We start from the raw sequence: 22,652 nt of genomic DNA on the forward strand, positions 1-22,652 counted from the left end.
AGTCTGTTTCTCAGAGAGAGAGAGAGAGAGAGAGAGAGCTGCAAATGTGCATCCACCCCCACTAAGCCATCCTCTCATTTATCACATTCAAAGATGGACAAAGAGAGAGTGGAAAGGAAGAAAGTCATAGTGAGAGAATAGAGAGGAAAGGGGATTGAGAGAGAGGGAGAGAGAGGAAGACAGCAATAAGGGTACAGGTTTGACCAGGGAGTGTGAGATCATGTAAAAGAGAGACAAGGAGAGGCTGTCAGGATGAGGAGGAAGAAAACAATTAAATATGTGTTTCCCAGGTAAGCGGACATACTAAGGGTTGAGAATTGGTCACAGATAAAATGACTGAACACACACACACACACACACACACACACACACACACACACACACACACACACACACACACACACACACACACACACACACACACACACACCCTTTATGGCGTAAGGCTGTTGTGCATTCATTAGATTAGCTTTGTCATGCTCAGAACCACAGGGTTCTTCCACATCCATCCCCATCCACCCAGCATGGATACAAAGCCGGGGTTCTGAGTGGAGCGATAGAGGGGATCGGTGGCTGCCTGCTGTCTCAGATAGCATTGTTTACCACATCATGAATATGTTTGATTTATTTTCAGGCAGAACAGGGACAAGTTCTGTTTAACCCTTCCAGGACTCCATGGGAGAGGTTTACATGGCTTTTAGTTCTGTCATGCCCTTTCCACTGAAAGGGAGGTACACTGGGGAAGGCATAGCCAAGCACATCCAGAACCGTCTCTCCCCCTCATTCTTTATACATGGGAAAGGAATCATCATCTCTATTGAAACTACGATTTGATATCTGAGATGAAGAGGTTCTAAAGCATGTTATTAATTAGTTAAATACACAGGGGTAAACCCGTACAACACTTTCGAACAGGGCCTTAGATTCCTGAGTCTTTAGATGGAGATTCTTGGTAGAAGTATATGCAGTCTTTAATAATACATGGTTTTAAAAAGTTAAAGTGCTGATGCTGCTAGAGTAGTAGAATGTTATTAATCAGACATGATGCAATGCAGTTAATAGTTTTTCCGCATAGTTGTCTTTGATCTCATCTCAGTGCACCGGGAGGTGTTGAAGATATATGTTTCTGCTCTGGATGTATTAATAGGAGATACAGTGCCTTCAGAAAGTATTCATACCCCTTGACTTATTCCACTTTTTTTGTGTTACAGCCTGAATCCAAAAAGGATTAAATAGATTTTATTTCTCACCCATCTACATACAGTAGCCCATAACGCCAAAGTTTTCAGGCATTTTTGCAAATTTATTGACAATAAAATACACAAGTTTACATACAGTATCAGTCAAAAGTTTGGACACACCTACTCATTCCATGTTTTTTCTTTATTTTTACTATTTTCTACATTGTTGAATAATAGTGAAGACATCAAAACTATGAAATAACACATATGGAATCATGTAGTAAACAAATCAAATATATATATATATATTTGAGATTCCTCAAAGTAGCCACCCTTTGCCTTGATGACAGCTTTACAAACTCTTGGCATTCTCTCAACCAGCTTCATGAGGTAGTCACCTGGAATCAGAGGCGACCCGTCATTCAGGGCAGGTGGGGCTTTGAGCCCCACATTTTTTGCAAAAAATATATAATATACTGTATATATACACTACCGGTCAAAAGTTTCAGAACAATTACTCATTCAAAGGTTTTTCTTTATATAATTACGTTTTTCTACATTGTAGAATAATAGTGAAGATATCAAAACTATGAAATAACACATATGGAATCATGTAGTAACCAAAACATTTTTCTTAAAATAGCCACCCTTTGCCTTGATGACAGCTTTGCACACTCTTGGCATTCTCTCAACCAGCTTCACCTTGAATGCTTTTCCAACATTCTTGAAGGAGTTCCCATTGCAAACACGATGCATGTTTTGGAAAAATAGTATTCTGTACACGCTTCCTTCTTTTCAATTTGTCATTTCGGTTAGTATTGTGGAGTAACTACAATATTGTTGATCCATCCTCAGTTTTCTCCTTTCACAGCCATTAAACTCTGTAACTGTTTTAAGTCACCATTGATCTCTTGGGGAAATCCATGAGTGGTTTCCTTCCTCTCCGGCAATTGAGTTAGGAAGGACGCCTGTATATTTGTTGTGACTGGGTGTATTGATACACCATCCAAAGTGCAATTAATGTTAATCAATGTTATTGCACACAGAGTGAGTCCATGGAACATATCATGTGACTTGTTAAGGAATTTTTTACAACCAGCTCTCACAGTCTCACGTCAGAACTAGACGTTCATTCGTGTTTCTCAAACGTCACATTTCAAAGTTGTTCCAAACGTCAAATGTCGAAGTGATTGGTTACTTCTCTGTATCGTTCCAAGGTTAAGTATTGCGAGCTCCCTAAAACGTTGCAACAGCAATACAAATTTGATTTACCAACCCAGACATTCCTGACCTACAACATCTGGAGCTCATACTTGTATCCACATTTCACAGTGACGATAACAACACAGAATTGTTACTGCCCAGTCTAATTCAGAGCTTCAGAGACTCAACAAGGATAATGAATAATGCATTTGAGGATTATGGTGGCCTAAGTCTATTACTGGTGCACTGAGATGGTTCTTAGTTGTAGCACTCCTCAGTGTCGCTTTGGCTAGGCTATTAAAGCAATATTTTCTCCATTTATGAATTATGGATGTAAATCTAGCAGCATTACATGTAACAGTGACTGGACCTTAGTTTGAACTATCTTGCTACACAGGTTCCCACAGTAGCATGGGATACCATCTGGTGAGTGGACCACCTAATCCAATCTTAGTCTACACCGGAATGGATTGTAGGTTTGCATTGTTCGGTTACTTTGAGAGAGAGAAGACATTTTATCTCCATTGGTCTACCTCCAACTCTCCATCACCTTTTGAGAAAGTGGGTGTCTGTACTTTTTGGTGGTGTTTTAAATTTGGCTGACACAGTCTAGGGTTTCAGACACTGAGATGATGATTCCTGATGCCTGTGTAAATGAAATCTGTCTTCAGACATTAACTCAGAAATCGTAAGGTTAGGAATTCGAATGGTTAAGGTTAGGGTTAAGGTTTGGGATAGGCTTAAAAATATATCTATAAAAACAGAGGCAGATGCTTACTCCTATCTCGCCCATCCGCCATCCCTGTCCACAACAGCCTAGAAAAACCAAAGCCTACCTGAAGGTCACAGTGCTCACTGTTGCCCATAGTGGCTGGTTTCATTGTCATCTCCCAACATTGAATACCACCTGACTGAATTTTTACTCCTGAACTTATTTTTGCTTCCATAACAAAGGGGCTTAATACTTACTGACTCGTGACATTTCAGCTTTTCTTTTTTAATTAATTTGTGATATAAAATCTAAATGTAATCCATTTTAAATTCAGGCTGTAACACAACAAAATGTGGAAGAAAATGTGGAAGAAGTCAAGGGGTATGAATACTGTCTGAAGGACTGTAGGATGTCTGATGGTTAGGTCTGATTTTGTGCTTAATGGTTGATCATTTTTACCTCAGAGTGTTGTGATCAATCTGCGAGATGTGTCTTGTGTGATTACTAATGCTTTGTGGTAGAGACATACTCTCTTGCAGAGTGAGGGTGTTGTCCTTGGAAACAGATTCTCTCATCAGCATATTTTGTTTCCATCTCTCTCCTCTGGAGGGGGCCTGAATCTGCCCTTCACAGTCACACCGTCAGACACTGAAGGAGAGGAAAGGAGGCGATCTGCGGCTTGGGACACACACACACACACACACACACACACACACACACACACACACACACACACACAGGCACACAGGCACACACACACACACACACACACACACACACACACACACACACACACACACACACACACACACACACACACACACACACACACACACACACACACACACACAGGCACACAAGCACACTCAGCAGCTTGCAATCAGGTTTCAGTAGTGACATAGCTTAGCGATGGCAGTCAGTAGATGGAGTCCATTGTCTTTGCAGTACCCCCTTACACCAATAGAGGTCCCAGTACTACTGTCTCTCTCTCTCATCCTGTACTGGCTGCAAGCTGCAGTGCTCTTGGCACTGAGACAGAACCCCACCGCCCCTTTGATTTTCTCTCGCGAATCTGTGGCCCAGATTCTAATAAGTTTAGTTCCTAAAAAACATTTCTCTCCCTCCTGTTCCTCACAACATGGCATATATTGTACCTATCAAGTAATCCCCTAGTCGATTGACGCACCGGTGAGTCAATCTCAGTTACATAACAAAAAAAATCCCCATCAAAATCCGTCAGTTTAAGATAGATATATGTTTTTTTTTTGCAAGGGATGAGTCTCAAAATTACCACATCCGCTAGTCGCACTTCCGCATCTGCGGGGAAAGGTGACAGAGCCATCCCGAAAATCGGTCTTCTCACGTAAACGTCTGTAGCATCGAACAGATTGACCTACAAAAAAGTGTCAGGAGACTCGTCTGAAGTTGGAGTCATGTGGCTTGAGGGTAGAAGCTGTTAAGAAGCCTTTTGGACCTAGACTTGGCGCTCCGGTACCGCTTGCCGTGCGGTAGCTGAGAGAACAGTCTATGACTAGCGTGTCTTTGACCATTTTTATGGCCTTCATCTGACGGATTCCGAGCCGTTTGGACTACAAACTAATGGACCCCACTGTGGAACGGGGAGATTCTCACGAACACTATGGTCTTCTCGGTTTTACTCTACGCCCCCCACAAGTGTCACACAACTCGTCTGAATGTAACTGTACTGGTTAAAAAGATGAAGGAAGGTATGAAGGTAGTTTTACGCCTACCCTTAAAAAGGGGTTAAATATGTGCAAAAAAATATCTATATCTTTTTCTTTATATCTCCTAGATTTAGGACAGACACTTCAAACCCTTGTTTCTTATGATTTATGTTTTGACTATATGTTTGCCATATGAATGTGTTATTCAATGAGTTTCTATGCGTTTTAGTAGTACAGGCCAAAATCAATATTTTTAATTGTTATAATGGAATGATCTCCATCTCCATATGTGATTTGGCCGAACGCTTATGCACTGAAAAGCAAGCATTTTATTTAATTCTCCGTGATGGTGTGGATATTCTGAAAATAAAATGTTGATATAAAAGTGTGATTTTGTTGCTAGATTGTCAGCACTTCAATTCTATGTATTTCATGGTTGTCAGCCTCTCCTGCTATAACCTAAATCATTTTCTCTGAGGAAATTGATGTTTTGTCATTTTCTGTCTGTCGATGCAGATTCTTTATCGCTCTGGCCTTTCCCTCTTGCAACACAGACACTGTGATTACTGTCTTCCTACACAACAGCAGGCAGACATTTCCATGAGTAAAATAATGAAAGATCGAAAGAGAGAAATATATTTTTTGTATTTTCCTAATTTCTTTAATGTATTTTCTAAAAGCAAAAGTCCTAGAAGGCCATGATGTATGTGTTACCCTATATTATATGTGTCATATGGCATCAATTGTCATGTAAAAGCCATGTGTCTCACTGGGGGGCCTAAACACTAAGTATTAACTTTGTAGTTTAAAAAAATCACGCTGTAATAACCATGTTGTCTGTGTGTCTGCATGATGAACAGTAGACGACTCAGAGCTCGGACTCCGTCTGGTGTGGCGAGAGTGAGGCGGAACATGTATGAGGTCATCACTCCTTGCCCTGAGCACACCAGACGAGACAGCAGCTGACAATAACAAAGAAAGACTCTCAGAGAGAGAGAGAGAGAGCGGCTCCAGCCCAGACACTCATTCAGACTCTTCCGAGTCAGTCCCGGTCCCAGTCGTGTGTGGAAATCTGACTCACAAATGGCGGTCTTCCACATGGGATAACAGACGCTTAGGGAGTGAAAGGATGGCTTTTAAACAGGGACGATTACTGTGTATTAATAGAGAGGGTTACTGGAGAGCGTTTTATTAATATGTCCGTCATCTTGCATAATGGATGGTGAGAAGGTAGTTAATATTCCACTTTTCAAAAAGGCTCCTCTATTTCCAAAAAGAGATGATAGGGCGAGTACTCAGAGTTCTCCCTTTATCTGCTGTCGAGCTCGTCTGTTAGTCTCTCTCCCTTCTCTATCCACCTGCTCCCCTGTTCCTTGTCTCTCCCCTCCCCCTCTCTCTTCCTGCTCCCTTTCTCTCTCTGAGGTGTTTTTTTAGAGAAGATGGGACAGTGTAGAGGCAGAGGCAGCAGCGGAGACATTAGCTCCTGTCTTTTCACTTCAGACGTTCCGGTGGCCCTCGGTGGCCCTCGGCCACAGCTCTCTCAGACAATTGAAAGATGGGATGGAGGGAGACAGAGAGAGGGATCCATTTAAAAGCATTAGGACGTGTTTGTTCTTGCGATACAGATGTCTGTTAGTCTTCCGGAGAAGGAATTGAGATAACTTAATCTCGAGCCCCTTGAGTGAAAATAAAACAACCCACAGCTCTGTTGCGCACAATTAACGGCGGGACAGATGGGCGGGACTCTAACAGGTACAGAGAAAGAGAGATCAGTTACCTGCCCGCGTACAGCTCAATATACAGAGAGAGAGAGAGGAGACAACATAGCGAATTGGAAAAGGACAGGTGTACATCCGACGGCGTGTGCAATTGACGAGATAATAGTCTCCTATTTTCATCTCTGTCTCAAATTGCCTTAAAGCTTGCGCGCACCACCGGGAGAATCTGCTAAACGTCTTGAGCTCTGCTACTAGCATACCTCTGAGACTTACGAGAACGGACTGACATGAGACCCACGCTGTCTCATCTCCACCGCGGAGTTAAATTGGAGTTAGTTGATGTGTAAAAAAAATCACAAAACGTCCATCTCTGCACAAAGGAAAAGTTCCCTCTAGGCCCGTCGAACCTAACGGAAGTTCCGTTCCATCTCTGTTCTCTTCAGTTGTATCTCTCCAGCTCCCCAGTTCACCACCCCCTCAGTCTGGCTTTGGAGTGTGAAGAAGAGTCTCTCAGCTATCTATCCATCCACTCCTAACAACGGTGTGACTCACCGCTGAGCGGGGTTCTCGCAGGCTGCCTTCGCCTTTCACAGCTGTAGGCAGAGGGGTCGGTGGAGGAGAGCTGGAGCCGCACTGGGAGAGGGACGGGTTGTGTGGGAGCGTAGCGTGGCCCGGTGGCCGGGTGAATCAGACTGGCACTGGGGCTCTCTCAGGCCACACCCCAAATAGACACAGCACAACAACTTCATGCTCAGTCTACCATACAGATATACCACTCAGGCTATACTTACTAACCTGAATGTTTGACTTATTCAGAGATAGATATACACACCAATGAATGACCAAAGGCAGTCTATCTAAGCCAATATTGTAATTTTGTTTGTCTTTTTTTACATTAATTTGGCTCCAGGAAATGCTAATAGATCTCAGACAGTCTCCTTTTGGATTGCATAAATCCATAAGATGAGACCAGCATTCAATGACATCACCTTTTAGGTCACAATGTCCTTCCTAGCGGTGCTTTGAATGGCACTGCACTCACTGCATGACTCAATCAATGTGAATGGTGTGAAAGCCGATTGTCTAGTATACTGTCTGTCTGAGTGTTATCCAACTATTGAGCTTTTCCAGAGGTAAAGGGCTCGGAGATGAGACGAGAGCCGCGATTCAATTCAGTATGAACCGCTGCCGCTGGCGTAGAAATGAAATTAGTGTCGAAAGATGCTCCCTCTCACTTTGTCGTACTGATCGCGTTTGTACTAGATGCCCCCTCTTAATTGAATTGAATCCGATTTAAATTGGATTTTAATAGGGGTACATGGGTTCAGACTGTACTAATTAGGAGGAAAGTCTGAGCGGGATGATTTGGGCATTTAACGCTACTATCTGACCACCTGCGGCCAGACATGCGCATATGAAACATCTCGGCCACATGGGCAGATGTTTGAGGTGTTTGAGATATTGAGTCGAATTTAAATGAAAAACCAGCAAAGGCTTAACACCACTACAACATTTGATGAACATACGTTGGTTGTGCAATTATATTGTACTTGGAATGTATTTAACCCTCCTGTTGTGTTCGTTTCATGTTCATTAATTCTGTGTTCCCGGTTCAAAATGACCGCCACATTACAGCTGATTATAAATCCATAATAAAACAAATATTATCACCTAAGGTTGTGTTAGATCCTTTTTTCAACTTAAGTTCTTGTGAACGTTACACGTTTTGAACTTCTAATTGCTATTTATGGCTTTTAGGCCTCATTGACTTGAGCTCATACAACTCGTTTTTGAGTAAATAAAAGCATTATGTATGGATTATTTTGACTCAACCAATAATCAATACTATTTTGACTCAACCAATACTCAGATGAAACATATTGCGCTATTTATCACAGACTACTTTGTGTCAAAGTTTTACAAGGACTCTCTCCTCCTCACCAGTGTCATGATCAAAGATATGATCAAGAGCCTCACATACAGTATATCGTTTGGTCATTGTGCTGCCACAGAATGAATTGTGAGCAAGGCCCCCAAAAAACGTTATATACCAGAGATGCGAGAAACATTATATTTCTTCTTGAAACAATGTTGCGATTGTTTGTGAGAATGCCAACAGGTGTGTTTCGTGTGGGGGAAAGATTAGAAGGTGTTTGTGTGTGTGTGTGTGTGTGTGTGTGTGTGTGTGTGTGTGTGTGTGTGTGTGTGTGTGTGTGTGTGTGTGTGTGTGTGTGTGTGTGTGTGTGTGTGTGTGTGTGTGTGTGTGTGTGTGTGTGTGTGTGTGTGTGTGTCTGCTCAAACACACATGCATGTGGGGGTCTGGAAGAGGAAGTGTGTCCATCTGATGAATGGACATGTGCCTGAACTCAATTGTATACACTAATTGTAGTCTCACCCATTCATTTCTAATGACCAGTCATTTTTGACCGGGAACACTACAAGTGTACAAAAGTTAAATAAAACACTTCAAATGTAATGAAAATCATCAAAATGTATTTTGTGTGTTCAGATGCCTTGTGGAACCTTATGACAATCAGATTAAATGAATTACATTTTTCAGAGAGAACTTGTAAATCGGTCCAATTCGACCGGAACACAGCAGGAGGGTTAATATAGCCAGACAGTCTGTGTACAGTGTGATTGCCAAGTCAGAAGGGTCGGTGGCGCAGGATTTTCAAGAAAGTAAAACACTTCACGATCGTCTATAAAGCTGAGGTCCACTTTTTAATGGATTAATGAAAGTATATCAAGGCGCCAGGAGACAGGGCAGTGTGTGTCTATTAATGTCTGACAGACTATTACATTACCATTGCTTGGTGTGAACTGCCCCCAAAGCAATCTCTGAAACTGTCAGGAGTTAAGGTGTCTGTAAAAGCCGTCCCAGCACTCATGGATTCAAAATATTTTTGGGGGTGGCTAACAGTTAGCCCTAGTTGTTTTTAAGTCGGTCTTTTACACCAGGTGGACATTTTTATTTGCTGAATTGTATTGGGCTATAGCTTAGATGTTTGGGACAAGTGAGACTTTCGAAAGAAAATGGAGAACTGCTTGTCAACAAATCGACATGAGTCTAAATTCTTTGTGCTTTCCGCATCTGCAGCGTGCACGAGCTCTGTATTATTCCATCAATTTGGGTCTGACAGAAGAGGGCATGCTAGTTTGTTTTGACAGATATGGCGAGGGGCTAAGTCTCGAGCATCTTGTTGGTGACCTGGTTCGTTTCGCCCGCTCACACCGAGTTAACATGCTTCATATGATAACATATAGGCCTAAAGGGGGTGGTCCTGTGTACTGCGAGTAATATGATGCGAAACTGAAGCGGCAGTCAAGTACTCCTGTAGTCCTAATATACGATCAACCCAGCTGTCACTCCCAGGGCAGTAAGTGAGGGGAGGGCGCGAGCAGCAATATTTCAGCAAAATGGCTCGTGGGACAGCGAGAGAGCACTGGACACAGTATGCTTTGTTTTGAGAGCTGCTGTACTTAATAAGAGGAGAGGGATACATACACATTTCATTTTTTATTGTTTTTATTGTTTTTCTCGTTCTATTGTCTCTGTTGGTTAACTCCATATTGTAATGTTCAGCCTAACTTGATTTGCACTGCCCTGTTGATTCCATTGAGGACAGAGCCTCTCTTCTCTTCAATAATGCAAATATTTCAATAAACTGCCGTGATTATACTTCAAATGTAACGACTACTTTTATGATGATAATTGCTGCACAAATACATTTCATTTGTTAGTGAATTTATTGATCTATTTCCATAGACTTTTCGATTATATGTCCGTTATTCGTTTTATTTCTATTTATTCGTTTGGGTCCAGAGCTTTGGCTTAATGGCAGGTTTGGATCAATGAAAATAGAGAAGTAATCGCCTGGGCGTACGGTTAAATCAGATCAGCAATGTATCTGCCGCACACAATGAAAAGGGCGGTGGCACTCGCTCGCTCACTCTCTCTCCCTCTCTGATAAAAAAACACAGCCTGCTCTAGCGCGCTCTCTTAAAAATAGAAAAACGACCGACGGTTAAAAATAATGATGAATTGCAATACAATTATTGCTATTATTGCCATTCTCAAGGTATTAATGTGTTTTTTCTTTTTATTTGACGTTGTTTTCAATCGGTGAAATGCAGCCAGTACGTTTTGAGAGCAATGCTCCCCCTCCCCCGCTTCCAACAGACACCATTGCACAGATATGGAGAGAGGGCGGGGGAAGGAGAGAGAGGAGATGAGAGGGAGAGCGATAGTCAGCACCCGTGAGAGGGGAACAATTTTCAGCCGCGCGGAGAGAGAAGAGAAAAAAGCAGTAGCCAAACGGACAAAGGAAAACATGGATGTAACGGAAAAACGCTATTTAAAACAAGCACATGTACCGGAGAGGATGCTTAGGTCGTCCTGCACATAGTAGGGGGTAACTCAAGGACTCTACCCCCCGTTTTTAATGTTGCGTGTGGGGACGCATGGAAAGCTTTCTCTAATCCGTCTGCGGATCCTGCCTGCTTGCAATGGCTGTGGTGGTGCGATGCGGTTACAGCATAACTCAGAATGTGCCTTTTACTTTTTATTTGGTAATTTTTGTACTCAGTGGCCTTACAAATGCACAAATACGATACACCATTCCGGAGGAGCTAGAGAATGGGGCTGTGGTCGGCGACATTGTTCGCGATTTGGGTCTGGACCTGCAAAAGCTCTCCTCCCGACGCATCAGAATCACCTCGGACAGCGCACGGAGATATTTCAACATAAATCATAAAAATGGCAAGCTGTCGGTGAGTGACCGCATCGACCGGGAGACGCTGTGTGAATTCAGTGGCACCTGTTTGCTCAACCTAGAAGTGGGGGTTGAGAACCCGCTCGAGGTGCATAATGTGGAGGTGGAGATTCTGGATGCGAATGACAACTCGCCACAGTTCCCCCGGGACGAGTACCAGCTGGAAATCTCAGAGTCCGCCATAACTGGGTCCCGGTTCCCCATCGAGGGCGCACAGGATGCAGATGAAGGCTCCAACTCAGTTCGCCTCTACCGGCTCAGCAACAATGAGCACCTCGCGCTGGACTCCAACAAGCCCGCGGCAAATAGCAAGAACATCCAGCTCGTGCTCAAAAAGCCATTTGACCGTGAGCATACACCATCTCATCAGTTGATACTGACTGCTGTCGATGGAGGCACTCCGGCGAGCACAGGTACAGCCAAAATCAACGTGCGTGTCCTGGATTCCAACGACAACGTGCCTGTGTTCGACAACTCCGTGTACAAAGTGAAACTGTCGGAGAACTCGCCCAAGGGTGCTCTAGTGATAAAGTTAAACGCCACAGACCGGGATGAAGGCACAAACGGGGAGGTGTTTTACTCTTTTAGCAGTTACACCCCAGAGAGGGTGAGACAAATGTTCTCCATGGACACAGATACAGGAGAGATCAGAGTGAAGAACAACATAGACTATGAGGAGACTAACTCCTATGAGATGTACATACAAGCTATGGACAGGGGTCCTTCTGCAGTGGTCGTCCACTGTAAAGTGGTGGTGGAGGTTTTGGATGTGAACGACAACATTCCTGAAATCGTGCTGTCATCTCTTTCCAGCCCGGTCCGTGAGGATGCACGGGCTGACACCGTGGTGGCTCTGATCAGTCTTAATGATCGGGACTCCGCCCAAAACAAACAGGTGACCCTGGAGATCCAACCTGGTGTTCCCTTTAAGATCAAGTCCTTCCGGAACCACTACACCTTGGTCACTGCTGCGTTCCTGGACCGAGAAACCATCTCCACCTACAACGTCACAGTAACCGCCATCGATGGGGGAACCCCGGCCCTGTCTTCACACATGTCCATTAAAGTTGACGTGGCCGATGTCAATGACAACCCTCCCCGCTTCGAACAGACTTCCTACACGGTGTACATGATGGAGAATAATGCACCTGGCGCGTCGATGTGCGTTGTAAAGGCAATGGATGCAGACGCTGGGGAGAACGCTCGCATCACCTACACCGTTCTCAATGACAACAACCACGGCATCCCTGTTGCGAGCTACGTCAGCATCAAACCCGACACGGGAGAGGCCTATGCCCTGCGAGCCTTCGACTTCGAGAAGCTCAGAGAGTTCCACTTCCAGGTGAAAGCCCAGGATGGTGGCGTGCCGCCCCTCAGCCGCGTAGCAACAGTCTACGTTTACATTATGGACCAAAACGACCACTCCCCTAGGATAGTCCATCCTCCAGCCAATGGAACGCGGACCACCGAGACGCTGATGAAGAATGCAGAGGCGGGGGCTCTGGTGACCAAGGTGGTGGCGTGGGACGGAGACGCAGGTCAGAACGCCTGGCTGGTGTACGCCCTGGAGCAGACCACCTCCGAGCTGGACCTGTTTAAAGTCCACGAGCACACGGGGGAGATACGCACCATGCGGCGTGTCAGCGAGGACAACTCCACCTCTTTCCTGCTGACCGTTCTGGTTCGTGACCATGGCCTCCCGCCGCTCTCCTCCACCGCCACCATCAATGTGCACGTCATGGAGCTGCCACCCAAGTTGACCCCCGACCCCAAACGCATCATCAGGCCTCACAGCCCGCTGCTGTTCTCCAACGTGACCCTCTACCTGATCGTGGCCCTGAGCGCCACCACCTTTGTGTTCCTGGTCACCATTGTGGTGCTGGCCATCGTCCGCTGCCACGCCTACTGCACCCAGCCCGGCTCCTGCTCGCCCTGCTGTGTGTCCCAAAAGAGTGTCCCCGAGGGCGGCACCTTGGCTGGTGGGGGTGGAGGGTCATTGGGTCGAGGTGGCGGTGGCGGTGGTGGGGGAGGTGGAGGAGGTCAGGGTCAACCCAACAACAATGTTGCTCTGCGGAGAGACCTGAAGGTTGAACCTCACTACATCGAGGTGCGGGGGAACGGCTCCATGACCAAAACGTACTGCTATAAGACATGCATGACAGCCACGTCGGGGAGTGACACCTTTATGTTCTATAACACGGGCCGGCCCCACAGCGGCACCTGGAGCTCCGGGGGATATGTCACAAGCCAGAGTGGACAGAGCCAGATGTTTGTACGCAGGCTCAGCATGCCAGATGCAACCGCCATACAGGTGTGTGTGTGTGTGTGTGTGTATCTCTGTGTGTGTCCTGTCATCCCATCCCAACAACACACCCTCCACAATACACTGAGAAGCTATTCATGCATTGTTCTTTTGGTATTTGGGTTTTTCTTCACAGGCAATGTTTTGTGGAACAGTGGTGTTTGGCATTTAGAGTTCCAAGGAACATGAGGGATGTGTGAGGGCTTCCATCTTTTTTGTTGGGTTTATGCAATATTAAAGGGAAAGTCCTCTTCATTAGTCCACTATTGATAGAGTCACAACATCTTTTGCATGTCAGCAGTCAAGTTTTCAAGATATTGGACGCTGAAGAAGCAAAGTGTCAACGGCCACATCAGCATTTTGCGTCATCGTGATGGTGTGTAAAGTTACACTTTGCTGCTTGATGCCCAAATCCTTAAAAACTTGACTGCTGACATGAAAAAGATGTTGTGACTGTATCATCAGTGGACTAATTTAAAAAATAACAAACGTTTTTGAGTGGATTTTACCTTTAAGCAGGGCTCTTTTTTATCAAAAAAAACAAAAAAAAACGTATTTGGCAGATATGAAGGATTTAGAATTTGCATAAATCATTTACACTGAGTGTACTAAATGTAAGGAACACCTGCTCTTTCCATGACATAGTATGACCAGGTTAATCCAGGTGAAAGCTATGATCCCTTGTTGATGTCACTTGTTAAATCCACTTCAATCAGTGTAGATTAAGGGGAGGAGACAGGTTAAAGAAGGATTTTTAAGCCTTGAGACAGATGAGATATGGATTGTGTATGGGTGCCATTCAGAGGGTGAATGAGCAAGACAACATTTTGAAGTGCCTTTTAACAGGGTAAGGCAGTAGGTGCCAGGTGCACCGGTTTAAGTGTGTCAAGAACTGCAACGCTGCTGTTTATTTAACGTGCAGCAGTTTCCTGTGTGTATCAAAAATGGTCCACCACCCAAAGGACATCCAGCCAACTTGACATCCAGCCAACTGTGGGAAGCATTGGAGTCAACATGGGCCAGCATCCCTGTGGAATGCGTTAGACACCTTGTGTAGGATAATAGTGAAGACATTAAAACTATGAAATAACACATTAAATAATATAGTAACCCAAAAAGTTTTTAACAAATCTAAAAATATTTTATATTTGAGATTCTTCAAATTAGCCACCCTTTGCCTTTATGACAGCTTTGCACACTCTTGGCATTCTCTCAACCAACTTCATGAGGTAGTCACCTGGAATGCATTTCAATTAACAGTTGTACCTTGTAAAAAGTTAATTTGTGGTATTGATTTCCTTCTTAGTGCGTTTGAGCCAATTAGTTTTGTTGTGACAAGGTAGGGGTAGTATACAGAAGATAGCCCTATTTGGTAAAAGACCAAGTACATATTATGGCAAGAACAGCTAAAATAAGCAAAGAGAAACAAAAGTCCATGATTACTTTAAGACATGAAGGTCAGTCAATGCGGAAAGTGCAGTCGCAAAAACCATCAAGCGCTATGATGAAACTGGCTCTCATGAGGACCGCCACAGGAAAGGAAGACCCAGAGTTACCTCTGCTGCAGAGGAGAAGTTCATTAGAGTTACCAGCCTCAGAAATAATAGGAAGAGACTTGCTTGGACCAAGAAACACGAGCAATGGACATTAGACTGGTGGAAATCTGTCCTTTGGTCTGATGAGTCCAAATTTGAGATTTTTGGTTCCAACCGACATGTCTTTGTCAGACGCAGAGTAGGTGAACGGATGATCTCTGCACGTGTAGTTCCCACCGTGAAGCATGGAGGAGGAGGTGTAATGGTGTGGGGGCGCTTTGCTGTCTGTGTTTTATTTAGAATTCAAGGCACACTTAATCAGCATGGTTACCACAGGATTCTGCAGCGATACACCATCGCCACCTTCAGGCTAGTAAGGGCTATTAGACCAAGAAGGAGAGTGATGGAATGCTGTATCAGATGACCTGGCCTCCACAATCACCCGACCTCAACCCAATTGAGATAGTTTGGGATGAGTTGGACAGCAGAGTGAAGGAAAAGCAGCCAACAAGTGCTCAGCATATGTGGGAACTCCTTCAAGACTGTTGGAAAGCACTCCAGGTGAAGCTGTTTGAGAGAATGCCTCGATGACAGTTTGGCACACTCTTGGCAAAGGGTGGCTACTTTGAAGAATCAAATATACTGTATGTATCATTTATTTCGATGTGTTTTATAGTTTTGTGGTTACAACATGATTCCATATGTGTTATTTCATAGTTTTGATGTCTTCACTATTATTCTACTATGTAGAAAATAGTAAAAAGAAAGAAAAACCCTTGAATGAGTAGGTGTGTCCAAACTTCTGACCTGTACTGTAGATATATTGTATATATATCACTCTTATGTCAGAGACCTTGAACACTAAAAACCTGAAAATCGCAGTGCCACTGCCAGATCTCCTTCCTATCCTTTGTTTATTTTTGTCAGTAGTCTGGTACTGTTACCTGCGCAGGCTGCATTGTGTTTATTTTTGTCAGTAGTCTGGTACTGTTACCTGCGCAGGCTGCATTGTGTTTATTTTTGTCAGTAGTCTGGTACTGTTACCTGCGCAGGCTGCATTGTGTTTATTTTTGTCAGTAGTCTGGTACTGTTACCTGCGCAGGCTGCATTGTGTTTATTTTTGTCAGTAGTCTGGTACTGTTACCTGCGCAGGCTGCATTGTGTTTATTTTTGTCAGTAGTCTGGTACTGTTACCTGCGCAGGCTGCATTGTGTTTATTTTTGTCAGTAGTCTGGTACTGTTACCTGCGCAGGCTGCATTGTGTTTATTTTTGTCAGTAGTCTGGTACTGTTACCTGCGCAGGCTGCATTGTGTTGCAGTAGCATAGGTCTTTTGCATCTGCAGTGCTCTATCGCGAGCTCAGTATGTACAAACATGCAGTTTCCTACAATATGTTCTCTAGTTTTTCCGGCACTTTATGCATGTGTTCATATTTGAGGTGTGAGTGTTCACCCATGCGCAGAGCTTCTTTGTGGGAGCAGTGTGTTTGTGTGGGAGGGTACGCCCTCAGCTCTCTCTCGTGTGTGTGTGTGTGTGTGTGTGTGTGTGTCTTCAGAGAGCTGGTGGTTGTTTCTGTTGAGTCAGGGTATCAGAGGTTTAAGCGCCTCGCTTCTCTGCAGTCGTTTAAAGAGCTGTCATCAGAACACTTTTCAACATGGATATTCAGTAAACATCTCTCTCCTCCATTTCCTGCTCCCTTCCCCTCTCCTTTGTGAACTCTACTGCTGGATCCATATGTAGAAAATACATATGGAAATGGGATCCATGGTTGGTCCAGGGGTAGTAGTATAGCTGTTGGGAACTTGATTGGAATGTTGAAGGTTAAAGTGTAAAGGGTTAGTGTGATTGGTCTAGTACGACCTCAGCCAGTCAATAGGATTGGTCCACTAGTTGTGGTCCAATAGGCACAGACTTGTCTGGTGCGGTTGTCTCTGGGCAGAGAGATAGTCTGGGCATTAGTGTTGTTCTGTCCAGCTTAAAGAGTCATGGGTCCTACTGCATTAAAATCCCCCACAGGTCAGTCGCGCTCAGGGCACAAAACGATTGCCTTGAGTTGGTTCGGTGGGCTAGAGATGGGATGAGAGGCAGACACTCGGAGCTGGATTAAATACCCATTTTCAGTTCAGTGGGTTTTCTCATTCGTTTGCCATCATGTGAGAAGCAGGGAAAAATAGCTAAAAACCATTAGTATGTTTCTGGTGGCTTTACATCATTTTTGGAGTGGTTCGTTCTTACTGACAGGTGTGACGTGGAAACTGGTGACTGTTGACTGACTCACTGTTTCTAGGAAACTCTTATGACTGCAGTGTTGTCATAGAGACTCAGTAGAGAAAATGACCATTACTACAACTTATTTAACAGCTAATGTTAAATTCAGACATCATTTAAGGCTTTCATTCAGAAATAGCTGTATGGTGTCCTGGTCGTTATTGTCAATCCCTCCATATGTATGGGTGGTCTGAGCAAAGAAAATACAAGTGATTAAAGAGGAAAATAGGAGGGAGATGAAAAGGGAGACATACAACAATGTTCAGGTAATTGCTCCTCTATCCCCTGGCCTTTTCCTCATTAAATGCCATTCATGTTTGTTCTTGCCGTGTAATTAACCGGCAGCGACGTGTTTCTCTATACCACCGTGGGATTGGTCGGTTCGGTGAGGACGGGGCCGGGGAAAGCAAGGTCATTGGACAAGGCTTCGATGGCGGAGGTGCGCACACTGTATCCATGCGAGGGGTTTCTACTCAGAGAGAGAGAGGGAGAGCGAGAAAGAGAGGGAGAAACAGAGGGAGAGAGAAAAAGAAAGGGGCGAGGAGATAGATGCCAAATCAAACCCAGGGCCCTAATTTGTGTCCACACAGCTAGGCAGGAAGGGAAAGAGTACACGAAAAACCCACAGGGATAAATCTCTCTCTCTCTCTCTCTCTCTCTCTCTCTCTCTCTCTCTCTCTCTCTCTCTCTCTCTCTCTCTCTCTCTCTCTCTCTCTCTCTCTCTCTCTCTCTCTCTCTCTCTCTCTCTCTCTCTCTCTCTCTCTCTCTCTCTCTCTTTCTCTCTCTTTCTCTCTCTTTCTCTCTGTTTCTCTCTCTCTCTGTCTCTGTCTCTGTCTCTCTCTCTGTCTCTCTCTCTCTCTCTCTGTCTCTGTCTCTCTCTCATTCTATTTATCTCTCTCTCTCTCAGATACGGTGCTGATATACTCCAAGCCCATGTGTGTGTGTGTGTGTGTGTGCGTGTGTCCTCCTGTGGGAGTGCATCAGACTGTGGATGTGTTTAGGGTCCAGATGCTCGTCTCTAACCTGCAGTGTTAGTGTGTGTCTGTTCTCATTTACACATACAGACACCATAAGGACGGCCAGACCACTCCCCCATCGGCCATTCTAGTACAACAGGGTAAATGCTTAATGATGGCGTTTGTATTCCTTAACCATCTCCCCTTTCTTTAACGCTCTTATTTGTGAGCTTTAGTGTGGACTGTGAAGTCAGTCTCTCACTGTAAGTATCACAGGTGGTTGGAGTGTTGAAATATGCCTTTGAATATTGTAGGTGTGAAGTCTATCGCCGTTCTCATTGTGCTAACAAAGTATTTTATCGTTGGATTTGCAAGACCAGTATAGAGTTTATCACTCCTCCATAACATGTACTTCTTTGTGGATTTGACGCAACATGAATACAAATATGGTTTCTCAGTGTTCCTGTTCCTGTGTAGAGGAGTGTGTTCGTGTGTGTAGCTTTCTCTGTGTGTGTATCTGTTTGTGTGTGTAGCTGTCTCTGTGTGTACCTGTCTGTGTGTGTAGCTGTCTGTGTGTGTAGCTGTCTGTGTGTGTAGCTGTCTGTGTGTAGCTGTCTGTGTGTGTAGCTGTCTGTGTGTGTAGCTGTCTGTGTGTAGCTGTCTGTGTGTAGCTGTCTCTGTGTGTAGCTGTCTGTGTGTGTAGCTGTCTGTGTGTAGCTGTCTGTGTGTGTAGCTGTCTGTGTGTGTAGCTGTCTGTGTGTGTAGCTGTCTGGGTGTAGTTGTTTGTTTCCCTGTGGATGTGGATGATGTGATGGGCTGTCTGAATGACTCCTGGAGGGATACCAAGACCTTCTCATTAGGCCCACATATTAGATTTTGGCGTCATGAATGTGTCGTGTGGAGAGACTATGGTCGATTTTCCATCGCCAGGAAGTTAACATCTGTCTTGTGGACAGCACAGGAAATGGGTCAATACTGTGGAGAAGTTAGAGGTTGTTCCTACTACTGGTCCTGGAACAGAGATGTTTTTTTATTGAACATTTAAAACATATAATATACTTGCAGTGAAGCCGATGAGAGGAAAGAGAGAAGAAGGAAAGAGAAAGAGAGAGATTAAAGGAGGAGAGAGAAGGAGACAGACAAGAGAAGGAGAGAGAAGAAAGAAAGTGAGGGGAGAGAAGGGGAGAGAAGGAGAGAGAAAGAGAGAGAAGGAGAGAGAAGAAAGAAAGTAAGGGGAGAGGAGAGAGAAGGAGAGAGAAAGAGAGAGAAGGAGAGAGGAGAGAAGGAGAGAAGGAGAGAGAGCTGAACCAAGCCTAGTACAAGAGAAGTCAGAAAGAAAATAGTAAATTGGTAAGAAGGAGATTCAGAGTGAAAGAGTGAAAGTGTGAAAGACCGAGAGAGAGTGAGAGAGATAGAGCTGCAGCCCTGATGGAGTCCATCAACACAAACTGCCAAGTGAGAATTCCACTGTGTCTCCATGGTAACAGAGCGTACCACCGGAAGCTGAGTGGTTTGACCCAGGGTGAGGGTGGCCTGAGGGCCTGTGGCAGAGAGGCAGGGTCACTGGACCGGTCTGGTGTGGGCAGTCTGTGAACAGGCTTATCTCTTGAAGTCATCACTCTCACAGAGGACAGGGAGGGAGGAGGAGGGGAGGAGCAGGGAGCTCCAGCGCAACTCAGAATTAATTTCTCTCCACAGGCAGAGGCAAGCTGTCACTGTTATGATGTGTGTGTATGTGTGTGTGTGTGCACATACTTGTGGTTCACGCCATGATTCATTAATGAGAAGATATTGGGTTTTGCCTGTGTGATCTCTTGCAGTACTTAAGACTCAATCCCTTTCTCTCACTCTCTCTCTTGCAGCCCAAGGTGCCGAATTCAGACTGGCGTTACTCTGCCTCACTTAGGACTGGGATGCAGAGGTAAGCACATATATCCTTTTAGCATTCCTCAATAAGTGTCCGCTGTCAGAATGATCATTCACATTTCACCAGTATTTCATTCCTCTAATCCCTCTTAAATCCTAAACTACTCTACCCATTGCCCTCTACCAAAGGAACCTCTCATGCTGCTGCTTGTTTAACAAACCCCATTGAACTACAGAGTCATTTCCTTCTGTCAATACATTACAATTAAACCAGATATTATCCTATTTATAAGCATCCGTTTGACAGTCTTCTATCAGCTTGGCCATTGGACAGTAGTAGACAGACAGAGAGCGAGGGGTGAACAAGAGGTCAGTGAAAGACTGAGGGGACTGAAGGAGGGATGGAGAGAGGGATGAAAGGGAAGGCAGTCAGGTGGAAATATGGCCCGTCGGGACACTGGGAATGCACAATTCAGGGATCACATTACCCATGAGCCATTGGGCCACTAGCTGCTGTGGGTATGGTCTGAGCTTGACTCAAACGAGTAGCATGCTAATGAGAGGGAGGGACCAAGTTAACGAGCAGAGCCAGCCATAACGAGCCAGGCGAACCACATCGCTCTCTGCACTGCGCCCTGGCCATCTCATAGTACACACACACACACAAACACACACACACACACACACACACACAGAAGTCTGTCCCTCCGGCCGTGGCGGACAGCATTGTGAAATTGATGAGGGACATGAGAGATGACAGAACTGACGGCGCTTTCACAGCTCCCTGTAAACAACGTCTGTCTGTCCGTCCGTCCTAATGTCTGCTCAGAGACATGCTGCTTTATCAGGGTCAACTAGTGCTGAGCGATTAACCAAAGTTTATTTCCCCCTCGATTATTAAAGACCTAATTAACCAACGTCGGTTCAATTACTTGAATTCCCATTTAGTTCTAGTTTTTTTTGTGAGCTCAACACACTGTTTCTCGAGAGAGAAATCCTATCAAGCATAAGAGACATCAAATCAAGACCGAACTGCAGGGCGTTGTAGTGAGTTTTCAATAGGGAAATATTCTACCTGGTTCAGTGGAGAAAACGTGGTAAATAACTTCAATGACCAGAAACCATTGCACCTATTCTTCTCGGCGATGCACATAGACCGCATGAGAGAGGGATGTACACAACACATAGACCGCATGAGAGAGGGATGTACACAACACATAGACCGCATGAGAGAGGGATGTACACAACACACAGACCGCATGAGAGAGGGATGTACACAACACACAGACCGCATGAGAGAGGGATGTACACAACACACAGACCGCATGAGAGAGGGATGTACACAACACACAGACCGCATGAGAGAGGGATGTACACAACACACAGACCGCATGAGAGAGGGATGTACACAACACATAGACCGCATGAGAGAGGGATGTACACAACACACAGACCGCATGAGAGAGGGATGTACACAACACACAGACCGCATGAGAGAGGGATGTACACAACACACAGACCGCATGAGAGAGGGATGTACACAACACACAGACCGCATGAGAGAGGGATGTACACAACACATAGACTGTATGAGAGAGGGATGTACACAACACACAGACCGCATGAGAGAGGGATGTACACAACACATAGACTGCATGAGAGAGGGATGTACACAACACACAGACCGCATGAGAGAGGGATGTACACAACACACAGACCGCATGAGAGAGGGATGTACACAACACATAGACCGCATGAGAGAGGGATGTACACAACACACAGACCGCATGAGAGAGGGATGTACACAACACATAGACTGCATGAGAGAGGGATGTACACAACACACAGACCGCATGAGAGAGGGATGTACACAACACATAGACTGTATGAGAGAGGGATGTACACAACACACAGACCGCATGAGAGAGGGATGTACACAACACATAGACTGCATGAGAGAGGGATGTACACAACACACAGACCGCATGAGAGAGGGATGTACACAACACATAGACTGCATGAGAGAGGGATGTACACAACACACAGACCGCATGAGAGAGGGATGTACACAACACATAGACTGCATGAGAGAGGGATGTACACAACACATAGACTGCATGAGAGAGGGATGTACACAACACACAGACCGCATGAGAGAGGGATGTACACAACACACAGACTGCATGAGAGAGGGATGTACACAACACACAGACTGTATGAGAGAGGGATGTACACAACACATAGACTGCATGAGAGAGGGATGTACACAACACACAGACTGCATGAGAGAGGGATGTACACAACACATAGACTGCATGAGAGAGGGATGTACACAACACACAGACCGCATGAGAGAGGGATGTACACAACACATAGACTGCATGAGAGAGGGATGTACACAACACATAGACTGCATGAGAGAGGGATGTACACAACACATAGACTGCATGA

General features: G+C 44.9%; 1 protein-coding gene across 20 annotated transcripts in view; it reads left to right on the plus strand.

The window, feature by feature from the left end:
- The window catches only part of LOC129827747 (protocadherin alpha-C2-like), a 217,925-nt gene that overhangs the window by 161,516 nt on the left and 33,757 nt on the right, over window positions 1-22,652 (plus strand). For 19 of the 20 annotated variants that reach the window (XM_055888866.1, XM_055888862.1, XM_055888876.1 and 16 more), the window contains one exon: window positions 20,198-20,256. In XM_055888866.1, coding sequence (XP_055744841.1) covers window positions 20,198-20,256 — 59 coding nt within the window. Of the gene's footprint in view, window positions 1-10,448; window positions 13,586-20,197; window positions 20,257-22,652 lie in introns of those variants that run through there. The other variant, XM_055888858.1, reaches the window with a different exon arrangement.

Source organism: Salvelinus fontinalis, chromosome 29 (assembly GCF_029448725.1).
Source record: "Salvelinus fontinalis isolate EN_2023a chromosome 29, ASM2944872v1, whole genome shotgun sequence".
Classification (NCBI taxonomy): domain Eukaryota; kingdom Metazoa; phylum Chordata; class Actinopteri; order Salmoniformes; family Salmonidae; genus Salvelinus; species Salvelinus fontinalis.